Source organism: Mercurialis annua, linkage group LG3 (assembly GCF_937616625.2).
Source record: "Mercurialis annua linkage group LG3, ddMerAnnu1.2, whole genome shotgun sequence".
NCBI lineage: Eukaryota > Viridiplantae > Streptophyta > Magnoliopsida > Malpighiales > Euphorbiaceae > Mercurialis > Mercurialis annua.
In genome coordinates, this window is record NC_065572.1 from 59,630,494 (window position 1) to 59,645,500 (window position 15,007).

The 15,007-nt window shown below is 33.3% G+C and overlaps 2 protein-coding genes across 2 annotated transcripts; one reads left to right on the plus strand and one right to left on the minus strand.

Annotated features, from left to right (window-relative positions):
* The first annotated feature begins 10,637 nt into the window (after positions 1-10,637).
* LOC126672767 (uncharacterized) lies at positions 10,638-11,120 on the plus strand. The gene has a single exon (XM_050366719.1). The coding sequence runs from the start codon at positions 10,638-10,640 to the stop codon at positions 11,118-11,120; it is 483 nt and encodes a 160-aa protein (XP_050222676.1).
* Positions 11,121-13,766: 2,646 nt separating this feature from the next.
* On the minus strand, positions 13,767-14,114 carry LOC126672768 (uncharacterized). The gene has a single exon (XM_050366720.1). The coding sequence runs from the start codon at positions 14,112-14,114 to the stop codon at positions 13,767-13,769; it is 348 nt and encodes a 115-aa protein (XP_050222677.1).
* Between the last annotated feature and the right edge of the window lie 893 nt (positions 14,115-15,007).

The window sequence follows — 15,007 nt, forward strand, 5'->3', positions numbered from 1 at the left end:
CTTGAACAAAAGTCATATTTGTTGTTGTAACATTGATTTCCCTGAGACAACTGCCATTCTTAATATGTTGGGGTTCAATGAGGGTTCTCTTCCTCTTAGATACTTATGTATTCCCTTAATATCTTCTAGGTTGACTAAACAGGATTTCGAAGGCATTATAAATAAAATTACTAGCAGGATTCATAGTTGGGCCAGTAGATTTTTATCTTATGCTGGTAGAATTCAATTGATTAATGTAATATCCCGTATTTTTCTTTGGCTTTTTCCGTCGATCTTTTGATAATATTTAAGTCGTTTCTTGTTTCGGTCGTGGTTCGATTCGTGTGCGGGTTATGTTGGGTCTGTTGACCCATGACTTATGTAATTTCGTCGGTTGGGCTCATGTGGCCCAAGATTTATTTTTTCTCTCTTGCATGTGCCTTGTTGGCGTGGCCATGTATATACAATTAGAACAGTGTCTCAATTGACACACTATTATTGTATCATCTGATAAATAATAATAATAATAATAATAATAATAATAGTAGTAATAATAATATTAATGGTAACAAAACAATGGGTATAATTGGAATTTCAAATTTTTCTATTGAAAACCCTAAACCTAATAATGTATATTTATAGGAGACTTAACTTTTTTTTTTAGGAAAACCAAGACAGTTAAAGTGATGCGGCTCATATGCTGCACATAATAATTTTATTATAATCAATATTTGATAATACTTGAAGGGAAATAATTTCATTTTGGGAGAAACCTAATTACTTGGGTAAACATTAATCTCAGCCGTCTTTTCGAAGTTGATTATCAAAAGGTATTTCACTTGTTCTATAGGGTTATTATTATGAACTCAGAATTATTATTTGATAATATTACCTTTCATTCTATGCATAATTGTTTTTGTTTTGCCATATCTTGGCACAGTTTTCAATAATCATATTGTTTAATTACATTTATTTGGGACGATAATATAATAATTTAATTGGCCTTTCTTATCCTCTATTTTTTTTTATCAAATGTATAACCTGTACTTGTCATTGCATAGGAGACAAAGTTTTGTTCTAATTTTATTGATTTTGGTATAATTTATTTTTAGTCTTTAAAAAAAAGTGATAAGTACCCCAAACAAATTTAACGGTTTTGAAATCTTAAGTTAATTAAATAGTATATATTCGTATCTTCATTTTTCTCTTTGGTTTCATTTAAGTTCATTATGTTATTTTTTTAAAATAATTCTAAATATATTAGTTTAGACTTTTAATAAACATAATTATTACTTAGTAATAGAAAATTTTAATAAAACTTGTTATTTTAGTATTTTATTTTTCTTATTTATTAGACATAAAATAATTTATGGATTTTATGTCCCATAAATATTTAAGAGACACAAATAGAGTAGATTGTCGGTAGCGTCATCCAATAATTAGATTGTTGAACGATTGAGATAAATATAATTAATTATATTTATGTATCTTTATTGATTGCTAGATGTGAATTATTTTATTATGTGATTGTCATTTAGTTCCGTTTTATATGTGAATTTCATTTTATCAAAATTAGTATTTTTGATATTATAATCTGTGGTGTATATTTTTGATATAAATGGTTGGGTCGGGTTAGACATTAGTCACCCGACATGTGAGAAGAAACAGAGCGACGTGATTGACTCAGTTGACTCACTACGTTGGAATTATTAAATTGAATATAATATTTTTATTTGGGTTACCCTTCCGGGTTATATTTTAAAGCGGGAACTCAATAGACTTGTATTAATTGGGCTTTATTACCTATTGGGTATTTTTGTGTTAATTTGGTTTGTTTTATTCCGACGTGTTATCTGTGCTAGTCCTATGTGGTGTCTAGTACTCTCTAGAGTTAGGGTCTGTTTTTAATAATTATTTTATTTGTCTAGACCCGTCTACTGTTCGTGCTCCAGAGGCGAACCAGGATTAGTTGCTTGCCGGTATTCACGTGGATTAGCAAGCAGTGAGTTTGTACTTACTATTTACCGCTTTATTAAGTAAATTGTTTTTATATAAAATATTTACTGTACGTATATTTTTCGAAATGTTTTTATATTATGGCTACTAGTTGGAACATGCTACCTAATGGGCATCATTAGGACTGCGTGCGCACCGGTAATGATCTGGGAAAGGTAATTATGGTAATGTGGTAACTCGGTGTGAGCATAGCTCTCGGGACCAAGTAGAGTAACTCGGTGTAGCCCAGCTCTCGGGACTCTGGTATAAGTGTGGTCAGTGGTAACTCGGTGTAGCTCAGCTCTCGGGACCAGACCTATTGGATTATGATTATTATTTAGAATTGTGGATTAGGGTTCCAACTATTATCTGTAATATCGTTATTAAATGTTTTAAACGTTTTAAAGGTTTTCCACTTAATAAATGTAAATAGTGGTATGAACTCATCTCAGTATATCTGACCCCGTTGTTTTCCCAATTTTCCCAGGGCTATGATCTGAGAGAGTCTGGTGATCTCCGCATTTACTTTTCCTCGGAGGTTCCATTTATTTTGATAAACTGTCAAACTATTTTATTCTTAGACCGCAGTAGTTGACTAGACGTCTTTATTATTGTTATTACAGTTGTTTGTCGGATTTGTCTTACTGGTTATATTGCTCTGGCATGTTATGTATTTATTTCGGATTATTTATGTTATGCCTTTTAGACCCAAAATTGAATAAGCATGTTATATTTACTGTTGATTATTATAATTGCTAGTTTAGGCTGAAGTCTCGGTTGCCCCCGAGCATTGGTTTTCTGCAGGTTTATGTGTTTATGAATTAAATGAAAGGCTAGCTACGGGTTTCGGTACTACATTACCCATACCCTAGCGCCGGTCGCGATTCATGAAAATGGGTCGTGACAAACTTGGTATCAGAGCTTTGGTTTCAAACCAAGGCCATTTGCATGCGATGTGTTTACTCTGTTAAGTTTGTTGTGTCTTAGGAACTAATGCGGATATAGGTTTCATGTCTTGTCTTTTAAAACGTCATCTTTTGTTTTCAAACTTTCAGCCTACATCCTATAGGTGGTGTCTGTCAGTCTTTATTTGGTGTTGATGCTATGATTGATAATTTATTTCACTTGGATGTTAATTGCTGTGTTATATCAAGTTGAGGTTATTTCACTTGGGTAAGTACTATTGCTCTCGGTTTCTCGGAAAATCTTAGGATGGTAAATCTTTCTAAAACTCATACTTGGGTATGATGTTGTTTGATGAAATTTGGCGTTTATGCCTGAAACGACTTAGAATATATGGCATGGTTACAGTTATTTTACATGATGCGTTGAATTGTTTTTGACTTGTTAATAAAGTACATTTTGACTTTAGCCTCGATTGTTGATTTTAAATGTGATCGTATGTTGGGCGTTAGCCTTGTTTTCCTATTAAAGAGATTTTGGGTTAAACTTTAAAACGTGTTTTGCTGGTCATTCATTGTCTGACCACATATTGTTTAAAAGATTTTCATTGAGAAAATTTTTCTATCCGATTTGTGTTTCGACACAGAATCATAAGAGAGGTTTGATTTTTAATTCTTAAAAAGGTTGATTTTTGGTTAAGTTACCGGTAAAAAGAAATTCTTGTATTTTAAAATATTATGCTTGGTTTGATGTTAACTAGCAATGATTTCAAAATGATATTTTACGAGAAAAGTCATTGTTTTAAGAATTTCACGTTGAACTTATTTTATCATGTTGTAGTATGTCAGCATTTTAAAAATTTTGGAATTTACAGAATAGATGTTTGAAATTAAAAATTTCTCACTTGAGCTTTAAAATACCGTTTAGCGGTTGGTTTTAGTTGAGCTTCCAAATTTGAAAGGATGAAAATTTTATTAAAATATTCTTCCGGAATTACCAATATTTTGAATACGTTTTATAAACGATTATTTTGGGTTCGACTTGGGTCTTCCAAATTTAGGAGTTGAGCTTGGTAGTTGTAATGACTCGGCTAGCTCGATGAATTTATGGTTTGAGATACTTGGGTATCCGTTTTAAAGCAACTGATTAATAAGAAGAGATTTTTACAAATTGTGATTTTGTTTTAACCGCGGGGCTCAACAAAATTTGGAAGTTTTCGTATTTGACTTTAAGTTTCAAAACAAATTTTGAAGCGTACTATTGAAGGATGATATAATTACATGGTGAGTTTGGAATGAGATTTCAAGGAAATGTTGTGGCATGTTCCGATTTGACTTTTAAGTATGTTTGAGTTATTTGTGTTCAATGGCAACACGTACATGGTTTATGGTTCGTAGGAATCATAATATTTTTGATTTTATTGCGTGGTATAATTTGCTTACCTGTTAGACTAAGTTGATTGCTTTTCTTCGTCTCTCGTGCGAAGTAGCACGTGAGATGATTTATTTCATCTGGTCAAGGTTGGCTTACCTTGATGTATGATTCTTGGATCGAAATCTTTGGATTTCGATATCGAGGAAGATGAGGAAAATATTCCCTTGGATTGTTTGATAATTTCTGATTATCGTAGAACGGATATTGGAAACTCTGAACCGAGAAGATAGACCTGTGTATTAATACACTGGTGTTTCCATCAAGTTTGAGGATGCGATGCAGGAGTTGGCGGTAAATTATAGGAACGTATTTTATGTGCTATACTCCTTGGAAATAAACTCAGTATAAATTGAGGTCAGGGGGATATCTTATATGGCAGAGTTGTAATGAAATTTTTTTTTAGGTTGAGTTGTTATATAGCATCGAATGTTGCTAGGTTACAAGTAAGGAATTTTGAAAAATATTTTGAGGTTATCGAGTGCACATCTCATAGAGTGTAACGTCTAACAAATGTTTTATTGGAAAATGAATTTCAAAGATTGATTTGCTGAAATATTTAAAATATTTTCAACACGTAATTGTGCCCAGACATATCATGAACATGCATTTTGAATGTCACGAATAGGATTGCATTGAACACTGAGTATGTTCACTAAATAAAAGATAAATTAATAATTGATACATGCATAATAGTACATGCATCACGTGCATAGAAATGATTAGGGTTGGATGCAACTCTTTAGGGATGAGAGATGTCATCACCCTGGCGCACAATTATGTAAAATAGATTTTATCGATAAAGTGCTATGAGAAAGATATTTTGAAACAAACTCGCGAGTCACATTATGATATAATTATTTATAAAGTTGTTGAATTTCAAATGATTTTGAAACTGTTACCGAAAGGTAGCTAGACAAATACTCTGTGATGATGGTGATTGATATTGGACGTTTACATTGTGAGTGATTGGTCTGTAGTATCAGAATCTTGTGGTTATAAGTAAGAATGGTTTTGAGGTTGCACTCGAGATTTTAGTTGTGTTAAGTGCGGTATAGAGTATTTTAGAATAGAAAGCTTTTGTGATAAATTACGATTTGTGATTTTAGAATTTATGGATTAAGGATGTTGGTTATGCTCATGTGTGTGTATACACTAAGTTTTTAAAAGAAACTTTATCTTTCCAGATTGGAAATGGTCCAAAGTATTTTGGTGTATTGATATAAATACATGTTATAAACAAGAGGTTTACATTGATGATTTTACCTTTCTGAGGAAAGGGAGAAATTTCATTAAAAATTGATTCAAAAGGATTTTTTTTCCGGTTGAACGATTCTTCAAATAGTGTTTTGTTTGAGAAAAATTTAGAAGCGACTTAAAATTTTGGGATGTTTAAAACATCAATGTGTATTTTGAATACGAAGGATTTTGCCACATTTGGATTTTAAATTATAAACTATTTAAAAGGTGTTTTAACAATTTGGTTTAAAGAGAACACAATTTTATCAGTTGAACTGTTTCATAAATTTTCAAATGTGTTGAAAAGTAAGGGAAAATTTCAGATTCAAAATGTGGATATTTTGAAAATTTCCAACGGCTTACAAAACCGATGGTTTTTCAACGGTAAATGTATTTCGATTTTGAATGAAAAAGGAGGTGTAAGACGTAGAGTCTTTTAAACAGGGTGGAAAATTTTGTATATAAAAGATTTTGTATTAAAAGATTTTATACCCACAGGGGTTTATTTTGAGCATAACTAACAATCTGGTTGTAGTAAACAGGTCGTATTGATCTTTTGTTGTATACGAGGTTATAGTCAATTTATTGAATAAGTTGAATATTTGAGTTGGTTCAGATTTGTGTGTTCATCAATCTAATGATCGTGATGGGTGAGGTTTTGACAATAAGGTTGGTTGGTCGATTATGTTGATTGAGGGTTTTATTGTTTAAATTTGGACATCGTTTTGTTTGGATATCGAACCTTTTGTGTGTGGAATAAAGTTAAGTTTGTGAAACATAGTTAGGATGTAAATTGATGGTTAGTTACCTTAGGCTATTACAGGCTGTTTATCTTTTTAATGATTGGAGGAATAATTATGATTGAGATTGTTTGTTACTAATTTAGAGATTCTGTTATCATGAGTTAGGAATGGCGATATGAGCTTTTGTGTTTTATGATTCGCGGAGTTGATGGTATTGGTGTTAATCGTTGGACCGGATGATCCTAGTAGCGTTTGATTTGGCCGAAATATTAATTAGATGTTATTGAGTACTGTTATTGATTATTTTGGTGTCGAGCTCGTTATAAGTAGACAAGTGAGTAAGTGTTATAAAACGCAAGATTATATCAGTTTGTGTTTTTCAATGTTATTGATTGAAACGTTAGAGTTGATATAGTAAGAACTCTAGTTTGAACTTCGAGATTGTTTTTGAACCTTGATGACATGAATTTCGTAATCGTTAAGATTCGAGCTAGTTTTGGAAGCCACTTCTTTAAGGGTAATTGTGACTCTTAGTTGGATAATTTTTGATTGTTCACAATTGTCTTGATCGAGTAATCGGTGGAGCGCCAAGTTGTTAGAATCAGAATTTTGCGCATATGTGTGTTGTGACCGTTTTAACTGCGAATCAGTTTCAGATTTAAAATTCGAGGACAAATTTTTCATAGGTTGGGGAGAATGTAATACCCCATATATTTCCGGCGTTTTTCGTCTTGTGTTGACCTTCTCTAAGTAGAAATTTTGATTAGAGTTATCTTTGAAAGAGATTTGAGGTTCGTTTTAATTATCCTAAGTATTTCAGACGAGTTGTATTCCCTCATTTAATTTCACCTAGAAACGGCATTATCGTTTTAAGTTCAGGGGAAATCAGTGTTGATGCCTTTTGTGACCATTTGAGATAGTTCAGTTTATGCAAGTGGTGGTATTAAGTTGTCGTACGAGGGAATACCTGTTGAGTTTGTTGATACACAAGTGCGTAAGTTGCGGAAAAAGGAGATTTTGATGGTCAATATTCTCTAGAATAATCATTATGTTAAGGAGTGCACTTGAAAGACGGAGTCCAATATGCAAATTCATTATCCTTTCCTCCTTTTTTGAGATACGTGTATCGTTGCTTATGTGATTTAGATTCTTGTTTGTGTACTTGTTGTTCTGATAAGTTTTAATTGATTCTGTTTTAAATTCGAGGTCGAATTTTTAATAAGTTGGGGAGAATGTAATATCCCGTATTTTTCTTTGGCTTTTTCCGTCGATCTTTCGATAATATTTAAGTCGTTTCTTGTTTCGGTCGTGGTTCGATTCGTGTGCGGGTTATGTTGGGTCTGTTGACCCATGACTTATGTAATTTCGTCGGTTGGGCTCATGTGGCCCAAGATTTATTTTTTCTCTCTTGCATGTGCCTTGTTGGCGTGGCCATGTATATACAATTAGAACAGTGTCTCAATTGACACACTATTATTGTATCATCTGATAAATAATAATAATAATAATAATAATAATAGTAGTAATAATAATATTAATGGTAACAAAACAATGGGTATAATTGGAATTTCAAATTTTTCTATTGAAAACCCTAAACCTAATAATGTATATTTATAGGAGACTTAACTTTTTTTTTTAGGAAAACCAAGACAGTTAAAGTGATGCGGCTCATATGCTGCACATAATAATTTTATTATAATCAATATTTGATAATACTTGAAGGGAAATAATTTCATTTTGGGAGAAACCTAATTACTTGGGTAAACATTAATCTCAGCCGTCTTTTCGAAGTTGATTATCAAAAGGTATTTCACTTGTTCTATAGGGTTATTATTATGAACTCAGAATTATTATTTGATAATATTACCTTTCATTCTATGCATAATTGTTTTTGTTTTGCCATATCTTGGCACAGTTTTCAATAATCATATTGTTTAATTACATTTATTTGGGACGATAATATAATAATTTAATTTGCCTTTCTTATCCTCTATTTTTTTTTATCAAATGTATAACCTGTACTTGTCATTGCATAGGAGACAAAGTTTTGTTCTAATTTTATTGATTTTGGTATAATTTATTTTTAGTCTTTAAAAAAAAGTGATAAGTACCCCAAACAAATTTAACGGTTTTGAAATCTTAAGTTAATTAAATAGTATATATTCGTATCTTCATTTTTCTCTTTGGTTTCATTTAAGTTCATTATGTTATTTTTTTAAAATAATTCTAAATATATTAGTTTAGACTTTTAATAAACATAATTATTACTTAGTAATAGAAAATTTTAATAAAACTTGTTATTTTAGTATTTTATTTTTCTTATTTATTAGACATAAAATAATTTATGGATTTTATGTCCCATAAATATTTAAGAGACACAAATAGAGTAGATTGTCGGTAGCGTCATCCAATAATTAGATTGTTGAACGATTGAGATAAATATAATTAATTATATTTATGTATCTTTATTGATTGCTAGATGTGAATTATTTTATTATGTGATTGTCATTTAGTTCCGTTTTATATGTGAATTTCATTTTATCAAAATTAGTATTTTTGATATTATAATCTGTGGTGTATATTTTTGATATAAATGGTTGGGTCGGGTTAGACATTAGTCACCCGACATGTGAGAAGAAACAGAGCGACGTGATTGACTCAGTTGACTCACTACGTTGGAATTATTAAATTGAATATAATATTTTTATTTGGGTTACCCTTCCGGGTTATATTTTAAAGCGGGAACTCAATAGACTTGTATTAATTGGGCTTTATTACCTATTGGGTATTTTTGTGTTAATTTGGTTTGTTTTATTCCGACGTGTTATCTGTGCTAGTCCTATGTGGTGTCTAGTACTCTCTAGAGTTAGGGTCTGTTTTTAATAATTATTTTATTTGTCTAGACCCGTCTACTGTTCGTGCTCCAGAGGCGAACCAGGATTAGTTGCTTGCCGGTATTCACGTGGATTAGCAAGCAGTGAGTTTGTACTTACTATTTACCGCTTTATTAAGTAAATTGTTTTTATATAAAATATTTACTGTACGTATATTTTTCTAAATGTTTTTATATTATGGCTACTAGTTGGAACATGCTATCTAATGGGCATCATTAGGACTGCGTGCGCACCGGTAATGATCTGGGAAAGGTAATTATGGTAATGTGGTAACTCGGTGTGAGCATAGCTCTCGGGACCAAGTAGAGTAACTCGGTGTAGCCCAGCTCTCGGGACTCTGGTATAAGTGTGGTCAGTGGTAACTCGGTGTAGCTCAGCTCTCGGGACCAGACCTATTGGATTATGATTATTATTTAGAATTGTGGATTAGGGTTCCAACTATTATCTGTAATATCGTTATTAAATGTTTTAAACGTTTTAAAGGTTTTCCACTTAATAAATGTAAATAGTGGTATGAACTCATCTCAGTATATCTGACCCCGTTGTTTTCCCAATTTTCCCAGGGTTATGATCTGAGAGAGTCTGGTGATCTCCGCATTTACTTTTCCTCGGAGGTTCCATTTATTTTGATAAACTGTCAAACTATTTTATTCTTAGACCGCAGTAGTTGACTAGACGTCTTTATTATTGTTATTACAGTTGTTTGTCGGATTTGTCTGACTGGTTATATTGCTCTGGCATGTTATGTATTTATTTCGGATTATTTATGTTATGCCTTTTAGACCCAAAATTGAATAAGCATGTTATATTAACTGTTGATTATTATAATTGCTAGTTTAGGCTGAAGTCTCGGTTGCCCCCGAGCATTGGTTTTCTGCAGGTTTATGTGTTTATGAATTAAATGAAAGGCTAGCTACGGGTTTCGGTACTATATTACCCATACCCTAGCGCCGGTCACGATTCATGAAAATGGGTCGTGACAATTAACTATGTGTTAATGAGTATGCATGTGTTTTGGGCATCTATTTTAATTCTTCCTAAGAGCATTATTAGAGAGATTCAAAGGATCTGCTCTAGATTCTTATGGACTGGTAAGGAAGAGGGTAGGTACACTGCAATGGTAGCTTAGAGTGAAATTCCTAAGCGTAAAAAAGAAAGGTGGCTTTGTGTGAAAGATATCCATTCGTGGAATAAAGCAGCCATCAAAAAGCATATATGGCACATCTACAACAATTCAGATTCTCTATGGGTTAAGTGGGTTAAAGCCAACAAGATGAAAAATAGCAGTTTCTGGGGTATCAACAGTAATGAGAAAGCTAGTTGGATTTGGAGGGGCATTCTTAACATTAGGAATGAAGCTAAAAAAGTCCTGGAGTTCAAGTTGGAAGATAGTAAAAACACAGATTTTTAAAAAGATCCTTGGTTACATGGGTCTTCTCTTCTTATGATTAAAATGAGAGACTCAGACATCCCTAAAAACACTACTATAGCCAGCTTATGGAGGAACGATAGTTGGGTTCTCCCTGATCCTAAAGATGAGGCTATTGAGGAAGCCTGGGATTATGTGAAGAACAATTTTACTGTTAGAAGGGAGTATGAGGATATGATGAAGTGGAAAGTTATTTATCAGAATAAATTCTCCATAGGCAGAACTCGGAAAATGATTAGGGAGCAAAATATGAATCAATCTTGGTTCAGAGTGGTGTGGGGATACAATTCCATACCCAGAAACAATTTTATTATGTGGTTAGCCATTAAAAGGAGATTGAAGACCAAGAATAAGCTTAAGAAATGGGGAGTGATCCCTGATGATATTTGTGTCATGTGCAACAAGGAGGTGGAAACTATAGACCATTGTCTTTATGAGTGTGACTTTGCAAAAGCAGTTTGGAACAGATTGAAGCCTATATGCAGAATTCATCAAATTAACTCATAGAGAAGAGTTGTCAGCTGGTTTTGTAGGAAAGTTAATGGGAAAAGAAAAATAGCCAACTTCAGAAGGGTTACTTTGGCTGCTATCACCTATTTTTTATGGAATGTGAGGAATAGGAAGATCTTCCTAAAATAAAATAAAAAGGCCTGAGAGTATAGTCAAGAAGGTCAAAGATATTTTACTTGATAAGTTTAAAATTTATAACACTAATAGCACTTTAGACATCATGATTAATGAGACTCGGCGGTTTGTTATTTAAGTTGGTTGTTGTTGGAATTGTGGAGGTTTCTCTGGTTTGGCTTGTCAAGGATGGGATTTGCTATGGCTTGAGGCTTTTGTAACAGGTCTTAGTGTCACGACCCAATCTCAGGGCCGAGACCGGCGCTAGGGAATGGGAGTGGTTGCTCCGAAACCCGTAGCAAGCCTCAAAACATAAAATAATTTTTTGCAATTCATAAACGTCATGCATGACAGACATAAACACGTGTCATGCTGGAAACATATGCCAGGCATACATATCCTCTGGCAGTCTCAGATATCAAACGCAGCAAGCATAAAACATTTAAAACTTTAAAACATTAAAGTTATATTTACAGAAAACCATATATCACAAACTGGCTTACAAAACACCTATCTAATGCAGCTCTAAGAGTAAGGTATTGTTTTTTTACATACTTTCAAAAATACAGACTTCTGGAAGTAGGATAGAAGTCCGTTATGTCAAAAGGAAATCTGTGAGGGGTGTATATGGGGATATATTGAGTGAGTTCATACATTTACTAATAAGTATTCAAATAAAACATAAAACTGTAATCAATCATATGCAGCCAAGTACAGGATCCGATTGAAACCCTAATCCTCGAACATGCTAATTGTATGTACTCAAAGGAAACTTATCCAATAGTTCGGCCCGGGAGTATTCACACTCTACCACGTCAGTCGCGAAAAATCTCTTAAGTCCAATGGTGGGTCCAACCCACTAGATACGGGGCTCAGGTTACACTGTAACCGAGTTCACTCTCGTATCACATTCGTACATCTGACTTCAAAATTCGTGTTCTTAATCTTATTACAGTTGTATCAAATCAAAACTGGTGATCACACAGTCCTATTGCCGCTCAATAGGTAGCACGTTTCATCGGATCAATACTGGTTTCAAATCAAGCGTATATGCAATTCATATAAAGATTTCGCACTATAAACATGCAAATCAAACGCAAAGCAATATAAAGTAATTGCTTAAATAAATACTTTAAAAGCAAATCGTATAAACTCACAGAAAACGCTTATCCAAAATACTTCAGTGCTCAGAAACGTCAAGCTTCTCGAGCTCCTGGTCCAGCTGGTTCTTGCCTCGCCTAATCTAAGACGATTTAAAAACAATTGACTTACATCAGAATCCTATTCTAGGATTGATTCTAGACTCAAGACACGACATAACTCGTTGAATTCTAATCACGTCTTACTCGATTCACTTTCATTTAACTTAGCAAATCTTCGACTTAGCTTCAATACAGCTTTAGGTTTATCATTAAACCTAACCTCTTAATCATTAATTGAACATTACAATCTCACGTTTGTTTCTTTGTTAAATCATCGTCCGAAAGCTTTAAATCAGTTCAAGAAACGTCTAATCCAAGTTCCAGGCATCGGGAGAGGTCGAAAACGACTGAAGGGACCCAAAAATGACCTTGGCACGACGTGCCAAGGGGTGTCGCGTCGCCACAACACTTGTCGCGTCGCGACATCACCCGTCGCGTCGCGACAATGCCCGTCGCGTCGCGACAATGCCCGTCGCGTCGCGACAGCGAAGGCAACAGCCCCTATTCCGCACCAAACAGCACCAAAACTCATCCTGACGTGCTTAACGACTTTCCCAACGTATCTAACACCAAAATAACATCTAAATCCATCCAAAAACACAATAAAAACGTTTAAATCGAATCGAATATGTAATCGCGATACAGTTTCGCCGTAACCTATCGTTTCGAATCGTTTTTCCATCAAATAAACTCAAACAAATGGAGAAACTACTTGCTTACCGTGATTGGCCTTCGAAATACGATCGATTCGAGTTAAGAAACGTCGAAAACGAACGAGAAACGGAGATCGTGCGACGGAACGTATTCGATCATCGAAGGAAACGAAGAAATGATCTGATGAAGGATTTTAAGGTTCTGAACCTTTCCTTCATTTGAAGGAAATCATATATAAAATGGTCAGTTTGCAACTTGGTCCTTGAAACTTTTCAAAAGTTGCAATTTAATCCAAAACCTATTCGCGTCCAAATTTTAAACAGTCTCCGATTGACTCGAAACTTTTACCATAAATACTATAAATTATTTCGCGGACTTTGACGAAATAATTATCGTTACGGGATTTATAATTTATTTTATATTAATTTTCAAAGTTAAATCCTTAAATCCCGCTAAATCGCTTAATAAAATTATTCCAAATTCCCGATATAATTAAATTAAATTCTTCTTAATTTAATTTATCGAAAATCTCGACAGGTGGCACGACTTAATTATCTTAAAATATTTTGGGGCATTACATTCACCCCCCCTTAAAATAAATTCGTCCTCGAATTTAAAACTTTAGCCACGTACCTTGAGTAAATAAGTATGGATATTTCTGTCTCATATCCTCCTATATCTCCCACGTGCACTCTTCTATGAATTGACTCCTCCATAGAACTTTCACCATCGGAATTCTCTTCGTCCGCAGTTGTCGTATCTGCGTGTCGACAATCTGCACTGGCCGTTCTTCGTAAGTCAATTCTTTGCTCACATCCACCACTTGCGGTTGAATTACTCGAGAAGGGTCTGCTACATATTTCCGAAACATGGAAATATGAAAGACAGGATGAACTTGCGACATCTCCGATGGCAAGTCTAACTTATAGGCGACTGAGCCTATACGTTCTACAATCTGATATGGTCCGACATGTCTCGGAGCCAACTTGCCTTTCATTCCAAAACGAATAACTCCCTTCATCAGTGATACTTTGAGAAACACGTAATCTCCGATTTGAAATTCGATATCTTTTCTCTTGGGATCCGCGTAACTGAGATTTGAATATTTGATCACAATTAATAAAAAAAATTGAATTTTAAAAATAAAATTTAAAATTTTGATCATAATTACATAAAACATTTTCATATTTAATATTATTATAAAATTTAAAGATTTGATTGTAATTAGTAGACCTAATTACTTAAAAAAAACCTCCACCTTGTAATATTTTTTTCGTTTATACCTGACCTAGGACAAACTTCATTTGTACCCTATTTTTAATTTTTTGTTTTCGTCTCTACCCCGAAAAAGGGTACAATTGACTATTTAAATAATATAAGGATAAAAACATTAAAAACAACTAAATAGAAGGGTTACACCATATTTTTTCTTATTTAAAAAAATACAAATAAGTCCCCCAATTTCAAAAATGTTCAAAAAAATCTTATAATCCATTGTTTTTAGATATTTTATTAAAACAACTAAATTAATTAAAAAAACATTTTCGACCTACCACCGTACTCCTCCGATTATTTGAACCCGCCAAATTAGTTTTTCTAAAAATATTTTTTTTTTCGTTTGTTGCTTCTCCTTCCACGGAAGGAGGAGCTCTCCTTCTTATATGGAAGGAGGACATGGAAGGAGGAGCGATTCCTACTTCCGTGGAAGGAAGGAGTAAATCAGAAGAAGGAACTTTTGTACAATTAATAATATTAATGTCTAATTAAAATATTAGTTAAATATGACGAATTATTTTAGCCTTTTTGTACATGAAAAGAGATCAATTTAGTACTTCGGGGTAGAGACGAAAATGAAAAATCAAAAATAGGGTACAAATAAACTTTTTACTAGATCAAGATATAAATCAAAAAATG